Source organism: Moschus berezovskii, chromosome 2 (genome assembly GCF_049115385.1).
Source record: "Moschus berezovskii isolate FMDL1 chromosome 2, NW_MosBer_1.0, whole genome shotgun sequence".
Lineage (NCBI taxonomy): Eukaryota > Metazoa > Chordata > Mammalia > Artiodactyla > Moschidae > Moschus > Moschus berezovskii.
Genome location: NC_142461.1, coordinates 41,067,211 through 41,092,042, shown reverse-complemented (window position 1 = coordinate 41,092,042; position 24,832 = coordinate 41,067,211). Strand labels below are relative to the sequence as shown.

Below are 24,832 nucleotides of genomic sequence, written 5' to 3'. Positions count from 1 at the left end.
AAAGAAAAAAGAAAAAAACACTATAGCCCAAGCTCCTCTCTTGTCATCCTTGCCCCCTGCTGTAGGAGAAGCCCTGAGGGGCCAGGTAGGCGGTGCAGTGCTGGGGACCTGCTGCTCAGTTGGACACACATTCCCTTCCCCTGGACAAGCAGCCTACAAGCCACGAAGTGGGGGTTGAGAGAGGATACCACAGTAGCTACTGGGACGCCAGAATGAGATGGCACTTCCCAACTGGGTCTCAATCCAGTTTTATCCACTTGAAACCTGATATTTAACCTCTAATCGCTCTGGTTCCTGTATCTATTTTCTCAAATGGGTTGGGGAGGGGAGAAGTGGATTTAATTTATTGGCCCCACTAAAAGAAGAGCAATCATGGTATAATTATAGACAATTGTCAGCAGTCCAAATTATTGATCCTCTCAAGAGGCTGGGTATTCTTTTAAATGAACATAAGACTGAAAGAAAAAAAAATCACAAAGAAAATGCAAGTGGCCCATCACTTCACAGGATTGCTCTTAAGAAAATTGAAAGTAATGAACACACGTGAAGGTCAAAAACATTTAAACAGAACAGAAAAGGTTTAAAAAATAAAATCTCCCTTTCTAATTTCCAGCACCTTCTCCTTCTCCCTCAAATTGTCAATAAGTATATCCTTTTATTTGAATGTATAAATAGAGAGATAATTTTATTTCTTCTTTTTTCTCATTTACACAAAAGCTAATTGGCTTTTTAACAGCTGAGAGGCCCCGGCTACAAACAAGCTGGGGAGGTATGACCTGGATTCCTTCTCAATTCTCCCTGCCTTCTGCCCACAGCCCCTTTTGCCCCATAAGAACATCATCCCTGTATTCCAAGGTATCCCCACTTATCACACCCACCCCACTCCCTCAGAGCAAGCCCCTCAAAAAGAACTAAGTCATCTGATGGCTATGGAGTAAGATGCCCTCACTGTGGGGAACACAGGACTCTATTATTTCTGCAACTTACTGTGAGTCTGTAATTATTTCAAAATAAAAAGCATTTTTAAAATGAAATAAGTTAGCACTCAACAGGGAAAACCACAGTGGAAGAACCTTAAAGTAAGAGGACGATAAGTAACAGATGATGACAAATTTCTCTGATAATACAATGTGCCAACATTAGCCCCAGCCTCTGTTGCTTCTTTCCACCGTGTTCATTGGCCAGGGTAGCATCGGGCAGTTCTTGCAATGTCTTAGGACACGTTTGATTTTCTTGAAATAACAAAACATCATTTTCCAATAAAACTGTTTGTTGCAAACTTGAAAATGTTACCACTAGATCTGAAGCAATTTACGTTTTGTTTCTTTTTTCTTAATAGCTGATCTTTTTTAAAAATAAAAACTAAACTTTAAAAGTACATAAATATTTAAGTTTGCAGAGAAAGGTATGGCTCTCCAGATGGGGAGTCCATCCAATTCATGATCTCAAGCATTTTATGGCCACAATTCCCTGCAAATCATATTGATGGCAAAAATCCAGCTGCATATTCATGTGTTTTGTCACATTCCTGACCCCAGAATCAAATTTCTCATGTGGGAGGTTGAGCCAAAGGTATGTCCTGACAAATCCCTACAGAAGTAGATTCCTGTCCCTCTCCATCTCCACTTCCACTTAAAAGTCCAAAGAAGGGCAAACTGGAAAATGTGAGTTTTAAGGAGCCCCTTAACGGAGAAGGCAATGGCACCCCACTCCAGTACTCTTGCCTGGAAAATCCCATGGATGGAGGAGCCTGGTAGGCTGTGGTCCATGGGGTCGCGAAGAGTCAGACACAACTGAGTGACTTCACTTTCACTTTTCACTTTCATGCATTGGAGAAGGAAATGGCAACCCACTCCAGTATTCTTGCCTGGAGAATCCCAGGGATGGGGGAGCCTGGTGGGCTGCTGTCTATGGGGTCGCACAGAGTCGGACACGACTGAAGCGACCTAGCAGCAGCAGCAGTAGCGGTAACTCTATCAAGGCCGAGAGGAGGGCCATGTCTGCCATCCAACCCTGATGAGAGAGAGGTAAGAGAGGTCTATGCTAAGCCACCAGGTGGCCTGCCCCTGCAAACCTTCACTTTGAATGGATGTCTTCGAATAAGGACAGAGCTACTCAGTCCCCTAAAACAGGGATGGGCTAAAACCCTAGTGGCCTTCTCTTAGACAGGGATCCAGATACTCCCTCATTTCCACCAGTGCTCCGGATGAGGCAGTATGAGAGAGGGCCTTTGGACCTCACCCTCTGAGTTCCCAAATTCTTGTCAATGGTGGCACCCATCTGAAGCAGCATGGAGATCTGAGCATCCTGAGCTGAAGAGTTCATGGAGCTTGACCAACACAGTCAGTGTGGTCCTCATGTCAGAGAGATCAACCTCCCTTCTTAGCTACAGTTATTTCCGACCTGGGTTGTCTAGGGCGGGATAAAAGTCCATGTCCCTGAGACATGAATGCTGCTCTGTCACTCCAATCCCTGTGCAGCATAAGCTAGGCTTTTCTGGAAGTCAGGTGAAATGTCCTGGTAAGTCCAGGACTTCCTAACCAGGCCAAGTTCCCATCTTATCACTGAACCACATGTGACAGACATTGTTAATGAGTCATTTTCGCCACACAGACTTCTACTTTCAGGAGCAAACTGTCCCCCAGGTTCTCCTTTCTACACAAAACCCAAAATTCCTTCATCTCTGGGCATCAACACACACACACACAATTTTTTCATGAGTATGATAAAATATTTTAAGTTTTAAAAATTTATCTGAAAAGAATCAATTAAGCCAAATGTATTATCTTAATCTAGATGCTTTGACATACTATAAACTATTTACTAAATTTACTTTTTCAAAATTTATTTAAAAGCTAACACATACACACAAAGAAATTAGAAATTATGTCCCCACTTTTAGAAAACCAGTAGGAAGATTTTTCAAAGTGCTGCAAGTAAGGGACAAGGAAGAGCCCCACTTGAACAAGTAAGAAGTTACTATATCTGTGCTCAGAACACTGAATAGAAATCATAAGGAAGAGGAAAGTCAACAGAGAGTGCTAGTTTAAGTCTGAAACTAAAGCCTCCGCTACCACAGAATAGAAAACAATAACATTATGTAGCATATGACAGTTTACAAAGCACTTTCACAGCCATATATCATTTGACTATAATAATCCTATTATTATAAACCCCACACTGCAGATGGGAAAATTCAGTTTAGCAATTTGCCCTGGTTTATATTTACAAAGTCAGGACTAAATTCCAGTTTTCTGACTCCAAATCCCTTGAATTCTCTACCACATCAGTATTCTTCATATTTCATTTCATCCCATTTTCATACATTTTTACCAAATCAGCATTCCATCTGTATAATCATTTCCCTATTATTTACATTTATAACTGCCTCATGAAGGCACTGCATCTTATAACAAATAGAAAAGTGTCTGAAAAGGTATATGTGTGTGTATGTGTGTATATATATCTGAACCACTCTGCTATACACCTGAAACTAACACCACATTGTAAACCAGCTATACTACAGTACAAATTTAAGGCTGCATATATTTTAAAATACTTTTCCTATAAATGATCATCAATAAAAAATAATTATAAAATTAAAAACAACATAACCAAAATGATAATATTAACTTTTAGCTGGACGTTTGACTGTCGAAAGCTCTGGGTTTGGTTTCTGTTTTCTCTTCATTAAGAAGAAAGAAAGGAAGAAAAATGAAAAAAAAGGAAGGAATAAAGAGAGGGAGGGATGAAGGACAGGACAGAGAAGGAGGAGGAAGAGAAGGAAAAGACTGTCAAGCCTTAAGGAAAGCTGAGCCTTTCTCCTAGAGTTGGTCAAAAGGATTGAAAGAAAACTGAAAGGGCAATAATAATAAGGCCTCCCAAGGTGATTCTGTTGTTATTTAATGCTGTGCTCCTGAGCCCACAGAGGGGAGCTCACCCTTTGAGAAGCACTGCCTTGAGCCATGCTTCACCACGCATTATGTTAACATGGGAAGACATCCGAAATATTGAAATGGGACAAATAAGGAGTTTGGGATTAATATATACAAACTACTATATATAAAATAGATAACCAACAAGGACCTACTGTACAGCACAGGAAACTATACTCAGTATCGTATAACAATCTATAATGGAAAAGTGTCTGAAAATGTATATGTGTGTATATATATCTGAACCACTTTGCTATACACCTGAAACTAACACCACATTGTAAATCAACTATACTACAATAAAAATTTAAAAATAAAGTATTTCAAGTAAAGCAAATTACTTGAAGGTCCAATACTGGCTTGGACTTAAATAATGCTCTCTAAAGCTCAGGCTTTACAGCAAACTCAGGGAGAGAGTGGAGGACAGGGAAGCCTGGTGTGCTGCAGTTCATGGGGTAGCAAAGAACCAGACATGACTTCGCAACTGAAACAACAGAGCTCAGGCAGGTTATCTGCAAATCGAGGAGAAAGAAAAGAGATTGCAATGAGATGTCTAATAGTCCTCAGATTCTAATATTTGTAAAATCTTAAACCCGATGAATAGGGTGCATAAAAAAAGAGATCATGAATGCAGAAACAAGAGGAAAAGACACATCTTGGATAGGAAAACAAACGATTTGCACTCTGCGTCTCTTTCACAGAAGAACTGTGCAAGGACATTTGAGGGCCACATAAGGTCTGCCTGCTTTTTTCTTCTTGCTTTTATTTTCTACCTTTCTTTCTTCCTTTCTAAAGATACTTTCCAGAAATATTTTAATAGCTGTCAATCACATAGTAAGATAAACAACTACTTAGTTTTTAAAACTTAATTAATACATATGCAAACAAGATAATGACACTGGACCTTTACTTAACACTCAGAATTTTTTAAAAAGAAAAAGTAATTGAAGATTGTAGCAAAGGAGGTATACCCAGCATCAAGTAATTCAATGGAATGACTGGCTTTTTTAACAGGAAAAGAATGACTTGAAAATCGCCAGCCGGTCAACCTAAATGATATCCTTAGTAATATCAGGGAGCCAGTACAAAAGAATAAATTTTTTTAAACACCCCTAATGTAGAACAGCATCCTGAAAGCATTAGAAAATGAAGGCCAAGTGCCTTGCTGGCAGTATTTGAGTGCCAAGGGCAAAAAAAAAGCCAATTACTTGATTCTCAGGAAAGTACTTTATTATAATGCCCCAGAGTTCTTCACACAAAAAGCATCACTTCCTCAGTGAAACAAGTCATATAAAATCCACTTCCACAAAAAATTAGCAGTTAAAGCAGATAATGGGGTTCTATACAACATGCTTCTATATCAAGACTGAAACTTCAGCAATGGATACACGTTTTTCTTCCACAAAAAGGACTTTTCCCTACCACTGATCAGTTGTGTCTCGTGAGTGACAAAAGAAACCCAGACAATGGCAGTCATTTGTTAGTGAGGGTTGTCTGACCAGAAGAACTTTTTTTTTTTTTTTTGATATTGTCTCATTTCACTGCCATTTCCACCAAGAAGAGGCTGCAAGCTCAGGAAACTTAAGAGTCAGTTTCCCAATTGGAAAATGTTGCAAATACCAATAAGGAATAAACATGCTCGGCAGCAACTGCTCAGCCCAGGCGGGGAGAGGGGTAAACCAGATGGTCTTTTCCAACCCAGATTTCGATGATCTACAACAGAACCTGGATGACTCGGAGAAATTGAGATGCAATTTGGAATCTGCTTATAAAATAGAATCCCAAACAAAGACATTCAACAAGGCAGAGAAGTCTAAAAAGGAATGAAAATGGATTCCGGGTAATCAAGCCAGCTTGAGACTCATGAAGAAACAAAGGCTGTCCCCCAAATCACAGCATTTTTGGAGGGGAAGGTGACTTAGAGAGCTGATAGTCTGGGGGTCACAAACTCAAATGCAAGCTCACCTGGCTAGAGATCAGAAACAAAGCAGGGTAGAAATAGTGGAGACAAGGTTAATTGAAGAGTGCATGATGTTTCCGAAAGCATTCCAATTAAAAAGAAAACTGAAATAGGTATGCTGGCCAAATAAAACAGCTCTTGAAGCCAGTTTAGCCTAGGAGTTTCCTGTTTGTATCTGATCATCTGACTGCTCCTAACTCTACCCTACTGTCTACATACGAGGAAACTGAGGACCAGAGAAGTCATCATTTGATGATAAGCATGCAATAGTGTTTGTGTGTAGCAAAGCCAAAATACTAGGATTATATTACACACAGAGATGTTAAATGGAAAAAAACTGAAATGACATTAAGGCAAAAATCCTGCATGCCTTTAGGTCAGGTGTACTAAGTTCACATAGTTTATTTTTTCAGAGGCCAAATTATATTATCATCTAGTTGAAATATAAAGCTACTGAGAACTGGGGGAAGATGTATGCAAGGAGAGGTTGTGCAAAAATAAACACAAAAATCCTAAGTAGTCAGAGTCAGATATTCAGTTTTTCAAAAACCAGTGTTAAGTCCATAATTATCTTTGTCACAACAGTCCTGAGTAAGATGGCAAGTGGAGTTCCTGACTTCTATTTTCCAGGCAGTAAAAATGAGGGACATAGAACCCTCATAGTTTTATTTTTAATGGATTCTTTAAAGTTACATGCTCAAGGTTCCTTCTAGATACTCCTCAAAAAGCAAGGTAAGAAAAATCCTTTCCATTCTTGGTATTGGGGAATGTACCTTTTTTAAAAATTGGGTAAGCTTAAGACTCTTTAAAAAAAAAAAAAAGTGAAATTCCAAGGGAAAAAAATTTCATTGAGATATATTAAGTGGTGTGAAATCTCCCTAGGAAATCCATGAAGTCCAGAGAAGGATGACGAGATCCTCCCACGGGGCAGCTAGAAGCAGATGAGACAAAGAACTGGAAATCTTCTTCTTTCTGGGAGCCCCCCCTTCTGCCAGGCAATGGGACTTTCCTTCCCTGGTTTCTGTGTGTCTAAGAAACACACAAACACACACACTCCTCAGAAGGAGGAGATGCAGTCGGTACACACAGCTGGCATCTCTGACATAAATCTTTCCACAGGTACTGGGCTAAACCTTCAATATGAGGAAATAATCTTCAAGTTTTATAGCAGCATATGCATGATTCTTCCCCCTCCCCCATAAAACTCCCAACATGAACAACCACATCAAATTATTGCTTTTCAGAGGCCAATTCAAAAACACCCACTTTATCACAGAAAGAATATTCCTTGTGTATGTGAGTGCTTCCATTATGTCTTATTTGAAGGGGGAAAATGAAATAAAAATCCTATCGGAGATATTTATAGATCTCATAAAACCTGATTCACTCTCATAAGCTGCTGTAAGCTCAGTCATCAGGTAAGGCAGAAAAGGCAGGTGTAGTAACCGGCACTGTATTACAGTATATGTGCCTAATTCTGACTCACAAAGAAAAATACCCATATGCTGGAAAAACTTAGGAAAAGTCGTAAGTAAGACTGGAAAGAAAGGGAATGAGTTGGACATGTGCGTGAGCAAGCCAAGCAAATTCCAATGGGCTCAAAGGAGGCTGAGTTTTGGGGGGCAATGGATATTGCGAGTATTTCCCCACTACTAAGTGCAAGTGATTTCATGAAAGCTGCTCTGGTGGGATGGATAAACGAAATACCATACCTTTCCATCATTCACCTTCTCTTAGACACTCGAGATGACTAGGGCCTTAGAGACACCGGTGATACTATTTAGAAAAAGAGCATTGTGATACTCTGCACTGTTTTCAATGGAAGGAAGGATGGTTGAAAATGGGAAAAGAATTTGTTGAGTGGATCCTATGTGCCAGACACTGGGCCAGAGAGCCAACATGCCTGCCCTTACTTAGGTATTGTTGTCTCCATTCCACCCACGACAGAATAGATTCAGAGATGTTGGGCGACTTTCTCAAGGCTCCAGCTCTGCCTGATTTCAACACCTCATGTAATTTGACTAATACAAACACTATGACCTTAAGAAACCCTAGCACAAGTGTTAGTCACTCAGTCGTGTCCGACTCTTTGCGACCCCATGGACTGTGGCCCACCAGGTTCCTCTGTCCATGGGATTCTCCAGGCAAGAATACTGGAGTGGGTTGCCATGCCCTTCTACGGGGAATCTTTCTGATCCAGGGATCAAACCGGGTCTCCTGCACTGCAGGTAGATTCTTTACCACCTGAGCCATTAAGGAGCCCTAGAACAACCCAGTTCTTGTTCAGATGAGAAAACCAAGTCCCAGAAAGAAGACAGGCCAGAAAGCCTTCAAATCCATACAGTTCCATTGAGTCCCAACCCATGACCTTCAGCTTCCGCCTTGGTGTCTCCTTCCTAGCTAGGAGTTAGTATAAATGTAGAAATTCAGAGTCCTGAGCACACTGTCTGGGCTCATTCTGAGCCCAATCTGGCTCAACCAGACTTCCAAGTTGTGTGACTTTAGGCAAGTCATTTAATAACTCTCACCTCAATGTATCCGTCTGTAAAAGGAGGATTAAGCAGAACACGTATCTCACAGGGTTGGCGTGAGGGTTAAATGAAATGATGTATATAACATGCTCAGATGAGATCATCTCTAGGAAGTATCTGATATCTATCAGATATTATCCCTGGAGGAGGGCATGGCAACCCACTCCAGTATTCTTGCCTGGAGAATCCCATGAACAGAGGAGGCTGGTGGGCTACAGTCCACAGGGTCACAAAGAGTCAGACATGAGTGAAGTGACTTAGCACAGGTATTATTATGATGCTTGTTATGGTGATAGAATTGCCAAGTTGAAAGAAGGAAGAGGAAAGAATGTTCCACCATGGGTTTTGCAACTCATCTGCTTTGCAGCCACATGAAGACAACTTGCTTCATCTTCCTCTGCCCCATTTTTCTCACCTCTGAATGGGAAATTCCGTAATATCTGCCTGTTCCTTAGTTACAGAAAGAATGTGCCAGTGACAAGAGATCCTGATCAAAACACCCTGCGTCCTTGAGAACAAAAGCTCAATACAGATGTCTGTTAGACTCTTACAAGCCAATGTGAACATCCCCATCACAGAGGAAACCATCTCTTGGTCCATATTAAAGAAAGAAAGAAAATACAGGGAGGTAAATGCACAGGGGAGGTCCCGGGTCATCTTGGAATGCAGAAGGCAAAGCCAAAGACCCAGTGTGACACTGAGCAGCATCTCAGGGAGCTCACAGGAGAATCAGCTCTGCACAGGGGGCTCCTCGCAGATGACATCCTTCACCCCTTAGACAGGAGCTGTGCTCTGTGAACAGGGTCTACAGTGGCCCTATGAACAAACACTAAGAGCTCAAAAGGGAGAGATGGGGCCATCTATTTCCACTCCTTTGTATGCCAAGCAAATCTTCCGCCTCTCCAAAAATAAGAGCCAGCACTGTGACCAGTCCATTGAATTCTTGCAACCTGAGCTCTGGAAGGTGAGCACGAACGCAGGGTCAGGAGCAGGCAGGCACTCCCTTGCCGAGCGATTGCTCCACGGCTAATTGCCGTTTTCACAGCTGGGTCGAGCTTTCCAAAAGATATCCTTCAACCCTGAGCTCTGAGCGCCTCTCCTGATGTTCTCTCTTGCCAACCATACCCCCATCAAAGACAGTTTATAGATAAAAGGATGCAGCTACAGTACATACATTTTTGCAAACATCACAGTTTGAAATCGAGGCCTTTCTAAGGTTTCTTTGTGAGCATCACCACATGCCCACAGTCATTACCACAAGAGCTAAAGCCTTCTATGGACGAGGAGGCGGCCTCCTTGCCTGAATGTCCTCAGTGGCAATTCTTCTACAGTTTATTTTTGCTCCTCTTACTAGAAACATGGGTCCTTTGAAATTCTTTATAAACAGAGTCTACTTGCAAACAGTGAGGTCAGGAAGAAATCTGTTAAACTGCTACCTAATACCTATCTGGCATCATCCAACAGATGTTCATGCATGCATCCATTCCTTTAAAACCACAGAGCGGGCTGAGGTAAGTGGAAAATCATGGTCGAGAGCCTGCTGAGAATGAATTATTTGAAGCACGGCACGGCTGGAGTTTAGTGCCCACCACCACAAAGGTACCAGAAATGGAATTTGACCAGGTTAAGCAAACCTCTAGTGGGTCAGAGGAAATGTAAGCTAAATGAGACTGTACTCAACACTTTAGGGTAAGGGAAAGCAAAACAAGAAAGATCAAACAACACTTGGACAGTTGCTATTAAACCAAGGAGCTGGATAAAGTATACCCACCACTACCCTGCTTTATTATAGACCTCTTTTACACTTAGCTTCCAAGTTATACAAGAAATAAAATATTTCCATATAAGGAGTAGCCAGCTACAACTCTGATATATCTGATATTAACCTTCCATAGATTAAGAGCTCAGCGCCTTGGCTGCATATTGGAATCACCCAGAAAATTATTAAAAAAAAAAACAAAACACTGATGCCTGGGTTCCACCCAAAGGAATACTGATATAATTGGTCTGGGGTACAACCACATTTGTGAATCATTACTGCACACATAGTCAAATCTTAAGTCACAGTCATATCTTAAGTCCTAAATATCCACTCAATATCTACCATGTGCATGGCTTTCTAAGAACCTGAAGGGTCATGTATTAAAAGTTTATTCTCAGAATTATAACCAAGGCATGGACTTTGCTCCAAATCATACAACCTAACTGGAAAAACAGGGTAATGGGGAAAAAAGAAAAACTATATTACAGGACAAAACTGAAAAGCATCACGAGGAAGTAGAAAGTTCTACACAAGAGTGTAGAAATAATAGCAATTACTGTTGGCAAAGGGAAAGGGAGGGAGTTTCCTGGATGATGTGGCAACCATCTGAAAGTCAAAGGATGGGTAGAATTTGGACAAAGAGACTCACGGGAGAAAAGGAAAAAGAAGGGAAAAGGCTGAAGGAAATGACAATAATGAAGACAGAAGCAGAAAAAGTACAATCATTCAGTTTGTATGGCAGCGCACATGGTAACAGGCGGGAAACTTGTGACTACTACCCAGACTCGGTCTAGGAATACTGGGACTCTGAGAGGTTTGGCTTCATCATATGCAAAAGAGGGAAACACCAACAATTTGAAACATGGTGATTGAGGCAGAAAGTCAATCCCGGAGAGGTGGCCAGGCTGCCCTGGGGCAATGGCAGAACAAGAAGAAAGCAGACAGGTGCAGTACGGTAAGAACCAAATCAAGGGGATTTTTCAACCAATTACAGTCAAGGGAAAGAGAGGAGTCAAAGATGATAGAACCGTCAAACCTGGATCCCAGAAGAAAGGCGATTAGTAAAAGAAACAGGGAAGCCAGGAAAAGGAGGACAGACTGGATGAGCTCACACTTTGGGATATATTCAGCTGAGGTCATGATGGGACAATCCCAAAAGTCTTTAGTGTCAGCCCCATGTTTCCAATTCCAAACTGTGAGCCTGAACTCAGGAAGATACCAGAGTTGGACATGTAGATTACAGCTTTGATGAAATAAAGAAGTCTCCATTTGGGAAGCAAACTTCATTTTCTAAGGTCTCAGAGGTGAAGCCAATCTTTGAGACAAGTTCCAACAGAGAATTTTCACCATCATCACTACCAGAGATTGGGTAGAGAAGGGCCAAAAGTTGCTGGGAAGTAGAGTGAAGAGCACCCCGAGTTTCCTTTCCTCACTAGAGTCACTCAAAATTAGGCCAGCACAATCCTTCCAGCACCACAGGACTTTTTTAAAAACACACAGAAGTTGACTCTCTTCCCGACTGCTTATCACAATGTGCAATATTTTTTTGTTTAAATTTGTAAAACATTACAACTTCACTGCCCATCCAACCCTCTCAAGAAATCTTAAAACACTTCAGAAAAGCTTTTCCTGAATTGGCACATGATAACTGCTATAGTTTCATGCAGTCTCTTAGTTGGCAAGTTGTCAGAGACAAAGCATTTCACCATTTCGCACTTGATGCTTTCCACATAAAACCCCAGTTCCACCATCCATCCAGCTCCCTGCCACATCCATCCCAATGCACCTCCTTATTCTCACTCCATTTGTTATCATTTAAGTGACAGCACTTTTTTTCATGGGCTGGAGTTGTAATTGGGGGCTTTTGTTTTGTCTTTTTAGGACAGTGTACATTTTCCAGGTTACCACACGTTATTAAAAGTGGAAAAGAGATAAAGTGACACACATAAGCTTTCTCCAAGATATTCAATAGCTTGGTTTAGGGCCCAGACAATTCCCAAATTCCATGTACAAGTGCTGTTTAAAGTAAAAACAGGATTTTCTTGCCTCCTTTTAAGGGGAAACAGGGAAAGAAAGAGGAGGAAAGATGAGAAGTAACTGAAAATATATTCAGAACAACATGATGAAAAGCAAGCAAACGGATCATGTGGACATCTGAAAGAGTCTGGGGCCTAGGACCGCCATCCATGTTAACAACAGCTGGGGAACCTTGGAAGGTTCAGTGCTTCATCTGGCTTCAACAATCACTTGGTCCTAGCCTAGTGTTTTAAAGAAACCAAGAGCCTTTCAGGATTTGAAATTCTAAGATTATCTGCATCTACGTTTGATACCAGGCCTGGGGCCTGACTTTCAATATGACCCTTAGGAAATGTCAATAAACCCATATTCAGAAATAGATATTGCATACGGCTCTACATTAATTATTTTAATTACCTATAATCATTTCCGAATGACACAGACACGGATGCTGTTTCCTGGCCATTATGGACATGTGTATTCACACTGTCTACTCATCTGCCCTCAAAGGGCCACCAGCCCCATTACCCCATTAGCAAAAAAAAAAAAAAAAAAAACCAAAACAGAACTTAGTAAATCTCAAGTATGTTCTATTAACAAGATTTTAACAAGGTGAGGCTATATAGACAGGCATGGGTCAGAACTCAAATTCAGGACTTAAAATCTCTCTTTTTGGCAATGGTGTTCTAATAGTGCATTACTTAATTTTGAACATGCTCACTCTCCCCTACTGGAGTCAAGCTCATACAGGGCACAGCCTAGAGCCAATTCAAATTCACCTCACCCAAACAGTATTTTGCACATAACCAAAGTAAAGGAATGAAGTACTGACTGTGAAATATTTTCCATATTTTCATACAGAGAAAAGCCCACAAGGTGTGACTGAGTGCCTTGACCAGCTCCGTCAGCAGTGTGAATCACTATGAAATCATAAGTCACTCCCATGTCAAGCAGGCTGATCCTAGATGGATCTCGAAACTGCTGCTGACCCTCAGCTGTCCCTCTGTATGTCACGCATGTGGTGGATGGGGACAGCTGGAAGCTGCTCTAATGGGGAGTGCAGCAGACACAATACACTCAGCAGGACCAAGTTCTCAGGGTCACAACAAAATACCAAGTGAGGAAAACAAAAAGGTACCAAGGCAGGAGAAATGATTCTCCAAATTAGCAGCAGAAAACAAAAGTGAAAGAAGAAGGGAGAGGAACAAGATGATGACCAATTTTAGGTAAAAACCTGTTCTAGTAATAAAGGACTTGATTTGGGGAACACTTAAATTGAATGAGGAGAATTTCTCCTGTGGGTGTGTGATGTTCTAAAATAAGCACACAATGTATCTGGGCAGAGGTGTGTTTCTTAACTTGCAGATGTTGCATGTAACATTAATGATTAGCTGCTGTATCTTGTTCCACTGACTTTAACACCTTTAGTGTTTGCAGAGCTTCCTAATCACTGTTCTTGGAAAGATTTGGCAATCTGGGTTAAAATATTTCTACCTGTTCATGCAAAGCAAGCACTCAGCTGATCTGGGAAAACAAAGGGGTTTATTTGTAGAGAGATACATCTCCACCCCTCACCCTTCTGGCACTGCTCAGGTTACATTGGGGAGCTGTCCTAAACTTTCAGCAAATCTCTGTCCCAACATACATGCCAACTGATAGACTGAGTGAACCGGAATCTCAGAGGCATTCTCTGCATTTGCCAACCATGGAGGCCAGTGACAGTGACTGAAAATTCCCGGCATGCTACTGCCAAACTGCAGAGATGGGGGTGTCTGCCACCCCATGTGGTCAGCTACCCCATCAACATGAGTCATCTGGGGCTGGCTGGAGGAAACTGCCTTCCCTCCCCAATAAGCATAGGCTGATTAAAGAATTCTGCATTGCCTTCTTGTATGCAAAAAGTTAAAATGCGGGAATTCTCTGATGGGAGAAGAATCTGAAGATTTATAAGAGAATGGCAACTAAAAGCTCCATTAGGACCCTCTCTAAACTATTCCCATTTAAGTGGAGAGGCAAATAGTCCCCACTGGCATTTATATTTAGAATGGGCTAAGAGAGGAAGAGCGCATTTTGAACAGTGAAGGTCTCTGACATACCCATACATAAATCATTTCAGGGTGAGGTGTCACAGTGCATCTTCTGCTCTGCCCTTTAAATGGATTGGACCCCAACATCACATTCTCCTCAGGGTAGGGAGTCGGGGTGGGACTTACATGGAGAACAAAGAAGTCACCACTTCCTTTACCCCTTCTCCTGCAACTAAAGACAGATGTAGTTAAAAAAAAAAAAAAAAACCTGCATTGTAACATTCATTCACTTTAAAATATCAAACTGAAACAGGTAGACTTAATGATCATGTTTGAGAGACCCTAAATCTACAAAGAGATGTATCTATTCAGAAGAACATGGAAATGAATCTGTTAAGGAAAGGCTAAGTGTGTGATTGATGGCATTCACATGTGCTTTCATTTGTAAAGCTACATTTATTTAGTGACTGCATTCTTATAAAGGAAATCTGGGTAACAGGGGCAGTTCCAATTTTTTTTTTCATCTGCCAAGTCACTGTTTCAAATTTTTTAAAAAATAGGCTTATGGTAACTAAAGAATGCACAAATCACATACAATAAATAAATAAAAAGCCAGCTATTTTATCCTTTCAGTGTGGTTAGCAAGGCTCCTTTGTGTCTACAAATTTCCCTGGGTGGTGCTATTGCCAAGAAATTCTAATTCAAGACAAGGTTTTCTGCAAACTGGGGACAGAGGCAAACCTGCGGGTGCAGGGACCCTACAGTTTGCTTTGTCTTTCTGGCTGAGACAGCACCTGGTTGCTCAGGCCTATAGAAGGCAGTGCAAAGGCACGATCCCTGTGTAGGAGAAGCAGTGTAGCTCACAGACCAAATCCTATCCCTTGCACCATGAGGCTGTTCTTGGAAGGCAACCATTTTTGTAGGTTGTCCCCTAGAGATGCTTCATACCAAAGGCCCTTGTAAAAAGTGGTTCAGGATGCCTGTCACCAAGATGAAATTGCAGTGCTATGGGGACGCTGCAGTTCATACAGTAGCCAAGTATGCCATTAGTTTAAAACAATGGGGGAGTGGGGGAGGAGGGAGGAATGTTCTATGATTTATTTATTTGTTTCCAGTAGCAGTGGAAAATTTTCTCTGAGCACAAGGGAGGCCTGAAACTGACCCCATCTGCCAATTATGAATCAGCATTAACAACAAACATAATTCCATAAGAGTTTTCCAGTAAACACACTATGCTCCTCAATGGCATTAAGCAAGGCTAAGTGTAAATAAGACTTAGAACATCATTACTTGACCTGTACTCACGAAATAGCAGTCTAGGTGTGAAGAATATATCAAAATTATAAGTGTTTGTAGCTTCCCAAAGAAAAATAATCATCAATATTGTATTAAATCCTTCTTCATCTTCTAAACCAGCAGTGCATCCAGAAAAATCATGATTTCTGATGGCGACAAAGATCATGAATGGGTCCCCCATTATCCATCATCAAATGGTACCCTATACACTACGCTAGCTTCTGTCCACCTTTGACTTTTTTCTACTTTTGCTCAGACAGCTCTTGGAAAATTTCCTGCAAGTTTCCGAAGGGCTTAAGGCTGGTGGCCTTAGGAATTGTGCGTCAGCTGAATTCCATAAAATAATAGACCACATAAGCACAGCGTAATTTACAGTTATATGACAGGCAGGGATGATGTTACTTGAGCCAAGTGCTTAAGTATGCAGTCAGAGCCCAGGAATGGAGAGCTGTTAATGTAGGATGTCCATCTGGATTTAAAAATTATACCGGCAACGATTTTCAGAGCTGGCGCTGAATGTGGCTAAGATAAGACTGTCCCAGAACCCAATGTCAAAATGATGACCCCTGTGACAGGAGATCCATGACAAGCTCACTGACTGTTAAGCAGGACAATTATCTCAGGCAAGAGTTTAAAATAAAACCTCCATCCTTAATTTTCAAATGCACAGATGTTCTTGGGTTTATCAAGCCAGTCTTTCTTACAAACCAAATCAGATTATTGGGATCTCTGCATTTCGCTCATCTTAAGGTACACTGTTCACTTTCAGAAGTACATCTAATAATTGCTCCTCATTTGACCTCTAAAATCTGATTATCCCAGAGCACCAGGAAACTTCCTCCGGCCTGGGGTTCTTTGTAGCAACCTTCCTGAGCTGATTTGAGCAAAGGAGACTTAAAATTTCACCATCTGATGGTTGATTTGGAACCAACAGTTGCATGTAACCACATTCCCCTCCTTTATACTCAGAAGCGGCACAGAGGAGGGTGTAGGGAGAGAGAGGAAGAGATAGAAGTTGGAGATATGTCACCAGTACGAATTTGGGAGTCCCAGTCACCTTTACAGAAAGCATTTGTGACTAAGGAGTCCAGGGAAGAAAGCTCCTTGGAGTGACAGCTCATTTAGGACTGTGTCCTCACAAGTTACATTTTAGTATGGACTATGAGCATGCTTCTGAAAGAGCGTGGTAAAGGATCTGAAGGTGAGGGTAACAGGCAGTAGGACAGAATTAAGGCAAGAAATAGGGAAGGAGGTGCAGTGGGCTGAAATTCCTGTGTCCACAGAGAGAAACTAAACTAGAGGTTCCTTGAAGGGGGTGAGATGAAGTGAGGAGGAGGGGGGTTGGGAGGTGGAGAGAAAAGCAGAGAAGGTTTCTGAGGAAACAATAGATCTAATACATCCTCTAATTGTCAAACCAATGATGTTTCCTTATAGATCTAGATGTTTTCATGGATGGTCTAACCAGATCTAGGAAGGCAGGTTTCCTCTGGAGAGGCCTTCCCCAAAAAGCAGGCTTTACTACTGTGAAAACTTGAACCAAAACAAAGTTGGGTGATTCACCAAGGGGGAACGCTGTAACAAATAAAGCCAACTTTCTTTCCTCCAAGCCTACTTAACAGTTAGTCACAAACAAGGGCTGCCTAAATCAACAGATTCTCTTCCCTAACCAGTCTAGACAGTTGTTAATAGGCAACCAATTCAACACCAGTGGGCTGACAGTGTGAAATGAAGACTATTTCTGAAAATGAAATTCTGGCAACCTTTTGGTTTAATTAGCATGTGAAATAAAAGGAGGAAAAAGCTCCAGTGAGACCCTTCATGAGGCAGTCTCATCAAGGATGGAAGAAAGGATGCACTGGAGAAATGTCTTATGCTAAAAAAGTGTGCGCTGTGTGTGCCTTTAGAGAAAGACAAAGTCAAACACATCTGCCAGCATCCTCAGGCAGGAATGCATGTGTGGACCCACAGACACCAGAGACCAGTATCCGGAGAAACTCCAGCCTGGAAGAATCAGGGGAGTAACAGCAATTAGTAACAATGGTACAGAGGATCACCTCCTTACACCGAAAACCAAACCTCACTCGCTAAAGCAGCGACTGTTACATCCTTAGACTCAAGCCGGCAAATCCCGCTTTGGATCCTGGCAGAGGAAATCCAGCCGTTCATTAGCTTTAACAAGCTGCTGTCACGAAGCAGAGAAGTTACATGAGCAGCCACACACCAAGTCTCTCGCAGCCCTCCCCAAGGGCAAGCACGTTTCTCCAAGACGGACTGTGCACGTTCACACTTCCACCGTGCAAATCTGAATTGTCTTCTTGGACTTTCCATGATAGACACTGTAGAATTTTGAAAGAATACTAAAGCATACTCGTGTCCCTCCACCTTCCCCCAATCCACCATCTTTCCTGAAGAATGTCCCCTCAGCAGCTCCCAATCCTTACTGAGAAAAATCACTGTTTCTGCAGCACTTTCCACTGACCAGCACTTTCTTTATTCCACTTCACAAAGCCCAGTGAACTTGTCACCAGCCATACTTCCCCCTCCCTGGGACACCTAGCCAACTTGGCATTGGTGCCCTTCAGCATCTTAGGAGTTTCTTAACTAGTCCTCTAAGACAAAGTCAGAAGCATGGAAGCACACACCACCCTTTGTCAGAGGTTGTGCTAAGTGGAGAGGGACACCAAACGAGAGAGGGAAGCAAGGACACACGCAGAGAGTGATCTCTTTCCGTGGATATTGCACTGGGGAAACCTACAATGCATGGTCAGCACTAGATAGATATATCTTCCCGTCCTCCTCCAAGATATCTCTGAGTACCTTTTATAACTGGGTTCCTCGGGTCCTCCTGCCCACCTTCTAATCTCAAAATCAAGTTCCTATTCTTTATTGACACTCGCTAATTACTAGGAAAACACCCCGCTTTGCTCTTACCACCCCCACCCCACCCCCCGCATCTGACGACCGTCAGCACCAGTTGAAAGAGATGAACCTGATTTAAGGTACCAAGTAGGTACAGCTAGTGCGTGTAGGGACGCGGTAGCTGCCTGCGATGGCTCGTTAAGCCCCAAACCACCTTTCCACCCGGCTCCTCCGAACCCCAGAAGTTAGGCAGGTCTCTGCTGGGGGACAGTGAGCCCAACAAAATGTGCACAAGGATGTGTGTTGGTGACTAAAACGCAGGCAGCTCGGACCGGCTGCTCAGCTCGGCACACTATACGGGGTTAGGGGGTGGGTGGAGAGGTAAGCATATGACTGTTTTCGAAAACATTTTCAACAACAAACAGCCAAAAAGGGGGTAAAAAAATTAAACAAACAAACAAAAAAATTCAACCCCAAGCCCACACCAACGCAGCCCCTGCGAGTCCGCCGCCACCACACGATTTACACAAGTAATTTAAATCATTCACCTGCTGCCAGGTCTCCTCCAGGGATGGCAAAGCTGAGAAGTAGCCGGTGTCGTGGACAAGTTGTAGCTCCTGGAATATACTATAACTAGCCAACACGTCCATGTTGCTGCTGCCGGGCAAAACGGGAGGAGAAACCCTCCCCCGAACACAGTTGGGTCTGTTTGTTTGTCAGTCTGTCTGGCTCACCCCCCAAGAAGGCAGACATCCAGTGGCCCTTTTGTTTTGTTTTGTTTCAGTCAACTAAAAAGGAAAAAAAAAAAAAAAATCAATGCAGGAGAGAGGGAGAGAGGAGGTGAGAGAGGAGAGGCTGAGTGGGGTGGATGGAGAGAAGCATCCAGCGTGTACAGTGCAGACGGCTGCCAGGAAAAGGGGACTTCTCCACGGGAGTAACAATTCCCTTCCAGGGCTCTAATCACTCCAGCTCGTGGATCAGGAAGGGGGATGCAAACTCACTGATACGAAGCTGCCATCTATTTCTGCAGCGCTGTTCGCTCCTAATGCAATCTTTGCTCTTTATTTTGGGAGGTTGCATTTTTTTTTTTCTCGCGATCGCTTCTCTCCCCCCCTTTCCTTCCCTCCCCACCCCCCACCCCATCCTTGCTAGTTTGTAGTCTCTCCCCCTCCTCCTCCTTTTCTCCTCCTCCTGCTCTTCCCCCCTCCCCAAACTCCCTCCCTCCGCCGCGCTCTCCGCGCAGCCGTGGGATCTCGGAGGAGGGCGTCCATTAGGCCGCGTGTGACCATGTAAGGTAAACAGGGGGTTCGTGAAGTCACTCAGGACCAATGGGGAGCGCGGAGCGGAACCCGAGGCGGAGCTCGGCCCTGGCGGCGGGCGCCGATTGGCGAGCTGTGAATCTCCCCGCTGCCTTACAAGGCGGTGCGAGGCGAGCTATTTTTAGAGGGCTATATAAGGGGGTTGAGGCGGCCGCACCGCGGCCGGGGAGCGTGAGCGCGAGGGACGGGGAGGGTCGCGGCGACACTCGCGCCGGCTCCGGGGACGCCGAGGCGGCTGGGTTCGGGCCGCACGCGGGCCTTCGACCTTCGCCTGGGTGCCAGATGGAGCCCCGGGCGGCCGGAGCCGGCGCCCCTCAGAAGGGAGAGGGTCGCGGATCGCCATTCTGGCGTGGACGCGGCCGGTCAGGAGGTGAAAGTCCAGAATGCGGGGTTAGGATGCCTCCTGGAGGAAGAGCAAGGTGGGAGGACGAGGAAGCCGGCGTGGGGAAGAGGGCCAGCCACTTCCCACTCCGCCTCCCTCCCAGGCCTGGGGGCGGGGAACCGCGAGGGACGGGCAGCGCAGAAGAGTTCCACACTTCCTAAAAAATAAACCGGGGGCGGGGGGGAGCAGAAAAAGTCACCAAAAACCCCTTCACGAATTCCCCACCGGCTACCAGAGTGCAGAGAAGAAGCGCCCGAGGAGGAAGTGCCACACAATGGAACAGAACAAAGGGGAGCGGCGCGCAGACGGCGGCCCGGGCCGGCCTCGCGCGCAGGCCCCGCCCCCCGCCCGCGGGCGTTCGGAGCGCGCCGCCGCGCCCCCGCCCCCTGCGCGGCCCGCCGACCCCGCGCTGGGGGCCCGGCGAGGGTCGCGCTCCCAGTTAGAGTTGGTTGGAGGGGGACGAGTTACAAGAAGTGTGTGTTAAAGACAATAGACGGAATCCAGGTAGACGTGAGGTGCTGGCAGAAGCAGGCAACTTGTGTGGGGTCGTAAACGTGAGCCCCCCCCCACCTTGTGACTTGGAGATAAAGTGTCAGTCAGCCAAGCTGCGGTGGTGAGAGGAGGGCCCAGATTGTGTTTTCGATCCAGCTAACGTATAGAGATGTATAGATCTAGACGCCATTATCTCTTAGCCAAAAGCCCTGCACTATGCCAGTTGTCCGGGTTGACCAGTTGTTTGCATGACCTTAAATGGTTAGTGTGGCTGAAACTTCCCCAAAATGTACTGTGAGCTGAACTTCCACTTTTGGAATGATTGCAGAATTTGGTACTTATTCAGAAATGAGAAACTTAACTCATAATGGAAGAAACACATCCCTCTTAATCGCACTTCTCAACTCTCTCCTGACAATGTGGAACTCCATATCACAATGTTTGAAAGATGCTACTTTATAGGACAAACACAATTTGAAATTCAATATTTGCCAGGGGAAATTAAACAGAAACTATTGAGTTGAGGAAAATTTTATTTACTTTTTGATGTCCTGAATTCTGTTGGTCAGATCTTCAGCATCCAATGTATGTGTATAAAATTGGTGCACTTACTGCAAGTGTATGCACAAGACATGCACAGGGATCTTGGTGCGTTTAGTGTTATGTATACTCATTCGTGGTGCTAGGAGATAAATGGTATAAAAAGGTTAAAAGTCCTACATGAATACGGTGATATTATGATACCGCACATATAAGTGCCAGTATGTGAAGGCTATGTGGGCCTTTCCTGTAAGCAGAAAACCACTTAGAGCCATCACACCCCAATTAATGCATTAACTGGATCCTTAGGACCATTGATAGTGCCACTTACTAACTGTGTGTCTTTGAGCCGATTACTGGCTCAGACCTTCTGGCTACCTTTCTCAGAAACAGAAATAGTGGTATCTACTTGCCTGATCCTTATGTACAGTCAAGATGTCCTAAAATAATGTTTGTAACTCACCTGACATACAGTATCTGGTGCTATTAGGTGAATACTAAATGTTAGCTGTTATTATCTCCTGGCTTTAGCTGAGTATGGTAAATCTGAACTAATCAGGCTCATGGGGGGATATACCAGTCTTAGGGAAGGAGGAAGATAGAAACCTCTTGCCTATTTGCAATACTGTCTCCCCTTACCCCCACCCCAACCCCACATGCTATTCTGATTGGGTGGGGATAGGGAGGAGACCACCCAGAAATACTGGGGCAGAAGATATGTTCAGAAGTAATAGGGGAAGAAAAGGAAGCTAAATATAGGAAACGCAGGAGGCAAAAGACAAGGGAAGACCAAAGAACCTAATGTTTGATGTTGGAAACTCAAGTGAAATTTTTTTTTGTTTTTGTATTATGCTATTACCATTTTGAACAAAATATGACATACCTGTTAATGTAGGAGTCCAAAGATTTTACAAGTAATATTTATTAAGCACAGTGTGCCAAGCTGCATGGGCACATAAACATTTTATATGCAATTTCACCTTTCATCTTCATGACAATCTCAAGGTAAGTGTTTTTATTATTCCTAACTTTATGGATAAAGATACCCAAGTTGCTCAAGGTTACACAACCAGGAAGCAGCCAAACAGGGGTTCAAACCTAAGAGCACCTGACTTCCAAGATTGTGTTCTGAATGGGGCTTTCTGCAAGGTAAAAGACTGGGTTTCTTGGTTTTCAGTCAAGATTTGTTTATAAGAAACTTCTTCAGTGTGGAAAAGGGAGGCTTCCCTTGAGGTTTTTCTCATTTAAATTGCCTTACTAAGAGAAGAATTCAACCAAAATTTTAGTGTAAATCCTAAAACCCTCATTATGACTTTTTTCAAGTTTATAGAATTCAGTCTAAGAGATTTTTCCAACAAGGCTCTCCTAAAGGCATGTTTTCAAAATTAGTCATGTTTAGCTAACTTTAATAGCCTAGAGACCCTAGGTTCACATTGCAAAGCACATGCAAAGGATCTGAAGGTACAAAATAACAAATTAAGATCATAAGGGAACTTTGGCAACAACAACAAAAATAAGTAGCACTGCTGTAACTATTGCATACTGAATGCTTTCTCTATACCTAGCATTTTAAACGTGTTCAAGTCTGATCTTCACCACAAGCTTTTGAGGGAGCTATTATTGCTCCATATTCACAGATGAAAATACCAAAGTTCAGAGGGTTCACATAATTTGCCCATTGTCACATGTCTCAGTGGCAAAAGCTGATTCAAATATAGGTCTGACCCCAAGTTCACTCCAAAATCTACGTCCCCCACATGTGTTGCCTTAGAAGACACTGATGATACTTTTAAAAATATCACCTTTTGAAAATCATCGTATAGGAAACACCTAAGAGTAAATAATAAGTTTATTATGAGGATATTTATGACCAAAATATTAAAAAATTTATATGTAAATAGAAACAATCAAGACATCAGACTGTTACTTCCAGAAAAGTTCTGTGCCATAAGTATAGGAAGTGCTTATTACCCTAGTGGGATTAGCACTGAGAAAGCTCCCTTAAAGTAAGTCTACTTAAAACAGGGACCAAATTTCAGAGCAATTAGTGAAAAAAGATTTGCCAAGACTTTTTTGAAAATAAAACTCAGCATTTTAAAAACACATTCTATCCTGTATTGGACAAAATTTATAAGTACAACTATGTGCAAACTGTGGAATGAATAAATAGTACATCAAGATGATTATTGTTGGCTTAATTTTTCCTGGACAATATGAAGCACCTAACAACATGCTTTATTTCATGTTTGACTTTTAGAGAATAATCAAAATAGGATAATCAAAAACATTTGTAAGAATGTGTGAGAGCTTCTTCAGTTTTCCCAAGGGTCTCAGTTAATCCTTTGATATTCAAACTATTCTCTTCTGAAGCACTCATGTAGTCATCCCAGTTGATTTTACCTTCATTTGTTTGTTTAACTCTGTAAATCCTCATGTGCCAGCTTTACCGATCTCACTTTTATTGATCTTATACCTTTTGCAAGATTTGCCCCTTCACTTTGTAATAGAATTGAGTGTATTGCCTGGAGAATCCCAGGGACAGGGGAGCCTGGTGGGCTTCTGTCTATGGGGTCACACAGAGTCGGACACGACTGAAGTGACTTAGCAGCAGCAGCAGCCTTATACTATAAATGTTTAACACCATCGGGGGAGGGGCAAGGAGTGTGGTGTTTAAAAGAGATATTTGAAGGGGTCTCTAATTTATAAGTGGCCATATCATTAATAATACTTTCATATAGTATTGACTTTTGCTTCTCTTTACAGTCTTAGTATAATGAAAGAAAATGTGAACTTAGGAAGCAGGCTTTGCTTGTATCAGAGAAAACAAGAGTGCTAAGGAGATGGAAATAGAGATGCCAAACAGTGCCGAAGAGACTCTGTGAGAGGCAATTTGAATCTGAAAGAAAATGTATGTGGCCATACACACAGTGACATACATACATACAACCAGAGAGTTATTTCATGACTGAAAAAAGGAATGGCAGCTTCATCCGGCCGCTCATGTTCTGGACAAGATATTCCTTGAGAATACACATCTCTTCTTGTTTTCCTTCTTTACTTACTCTCAGCTCATAATTTGGCTCCTTGTTGTGCCTCCAGGGAAAGAATGTGCTGGTTACAACCACAGGAGTCTGGTGGTCACTCTGACAGTTCTGGTTGCTTTTGTCCACACACAGTCCTTTTAGCTGTACATGTGTTCCTGTGAGTTTAGTTAGTATGGGTCTGGTTCCCTGGGTGTGGCCAGTTTTGAGACTCTTACATGTTGAGGTTTCTGGATATGATGAGTGAAAAAACAAACAACAGAGACAAAGAATCTTGCTAAATTAACATGTAGCCTCTTGCCATTGACTTTTCAGAATTCTGTGGGTATGTCACAGTTTAATAAAAACATTTCTTTTTTTTTAATCAGATGTTAAAGTCAACCCTGAATGTTGAGTCTGCGCTGCAGTGGATTATACTAAAGGAATTAAAGGGGACACCTGAGGTACATCACCAGTTATGGGCATGTTGCTCTGATTTAAGTAGTCAATTTATTGCTTAATAAAAATTGACTTACCGTAATGATGTAGGTAGGGAATTCAAGAATTCAGCAAGAAATCACTGTCAGGAATGTCCTGTCCAGACCTGAGACTGTTGGACATGTCATGCCATTATGACCTTTGGTATGTAATGCCTGTGAAGATTAATGTCTGCAGCCACTTTTCCAGCCTGAG

General features: G+C 42.8%; 1 protein-coding gene across 5 annotated transcripts in view; it reads right to left on the bottom strand.

Moving 5' to 3' along the window:
• KLF7 (KLF transcription factor 7) overlaps positions 1 to 19,498 on the bottom strand; it is a 98,794-nt gene extending 79,296 nt beyond the window's left edge. For 4 of the 5 annotated variants that reach the window (XR_008682245.2, XM_055398911.2, XM_055398913.2 and 1 more), the window contains exon 1: positions 18,935 to 19,487. Coding sequence is in view for 4 of the 5 variants with exons in the window: in XM_055398911.2 (XP_055254886.1) it covers positions 18,935 to 19,036 (102 nt within the window). In the remaining variant the exon portion in view is untranslated. Of the gene's footprint in view, positions 1 to 18,934 lie in introns of all 5 variants that reach the window. The other variant, XM_055398912.2, reaches the window with a different exon arrangement.
• Between the last annotated feature and the right edge of the window lie 5,334 nt (positions 19,499 to 24,832).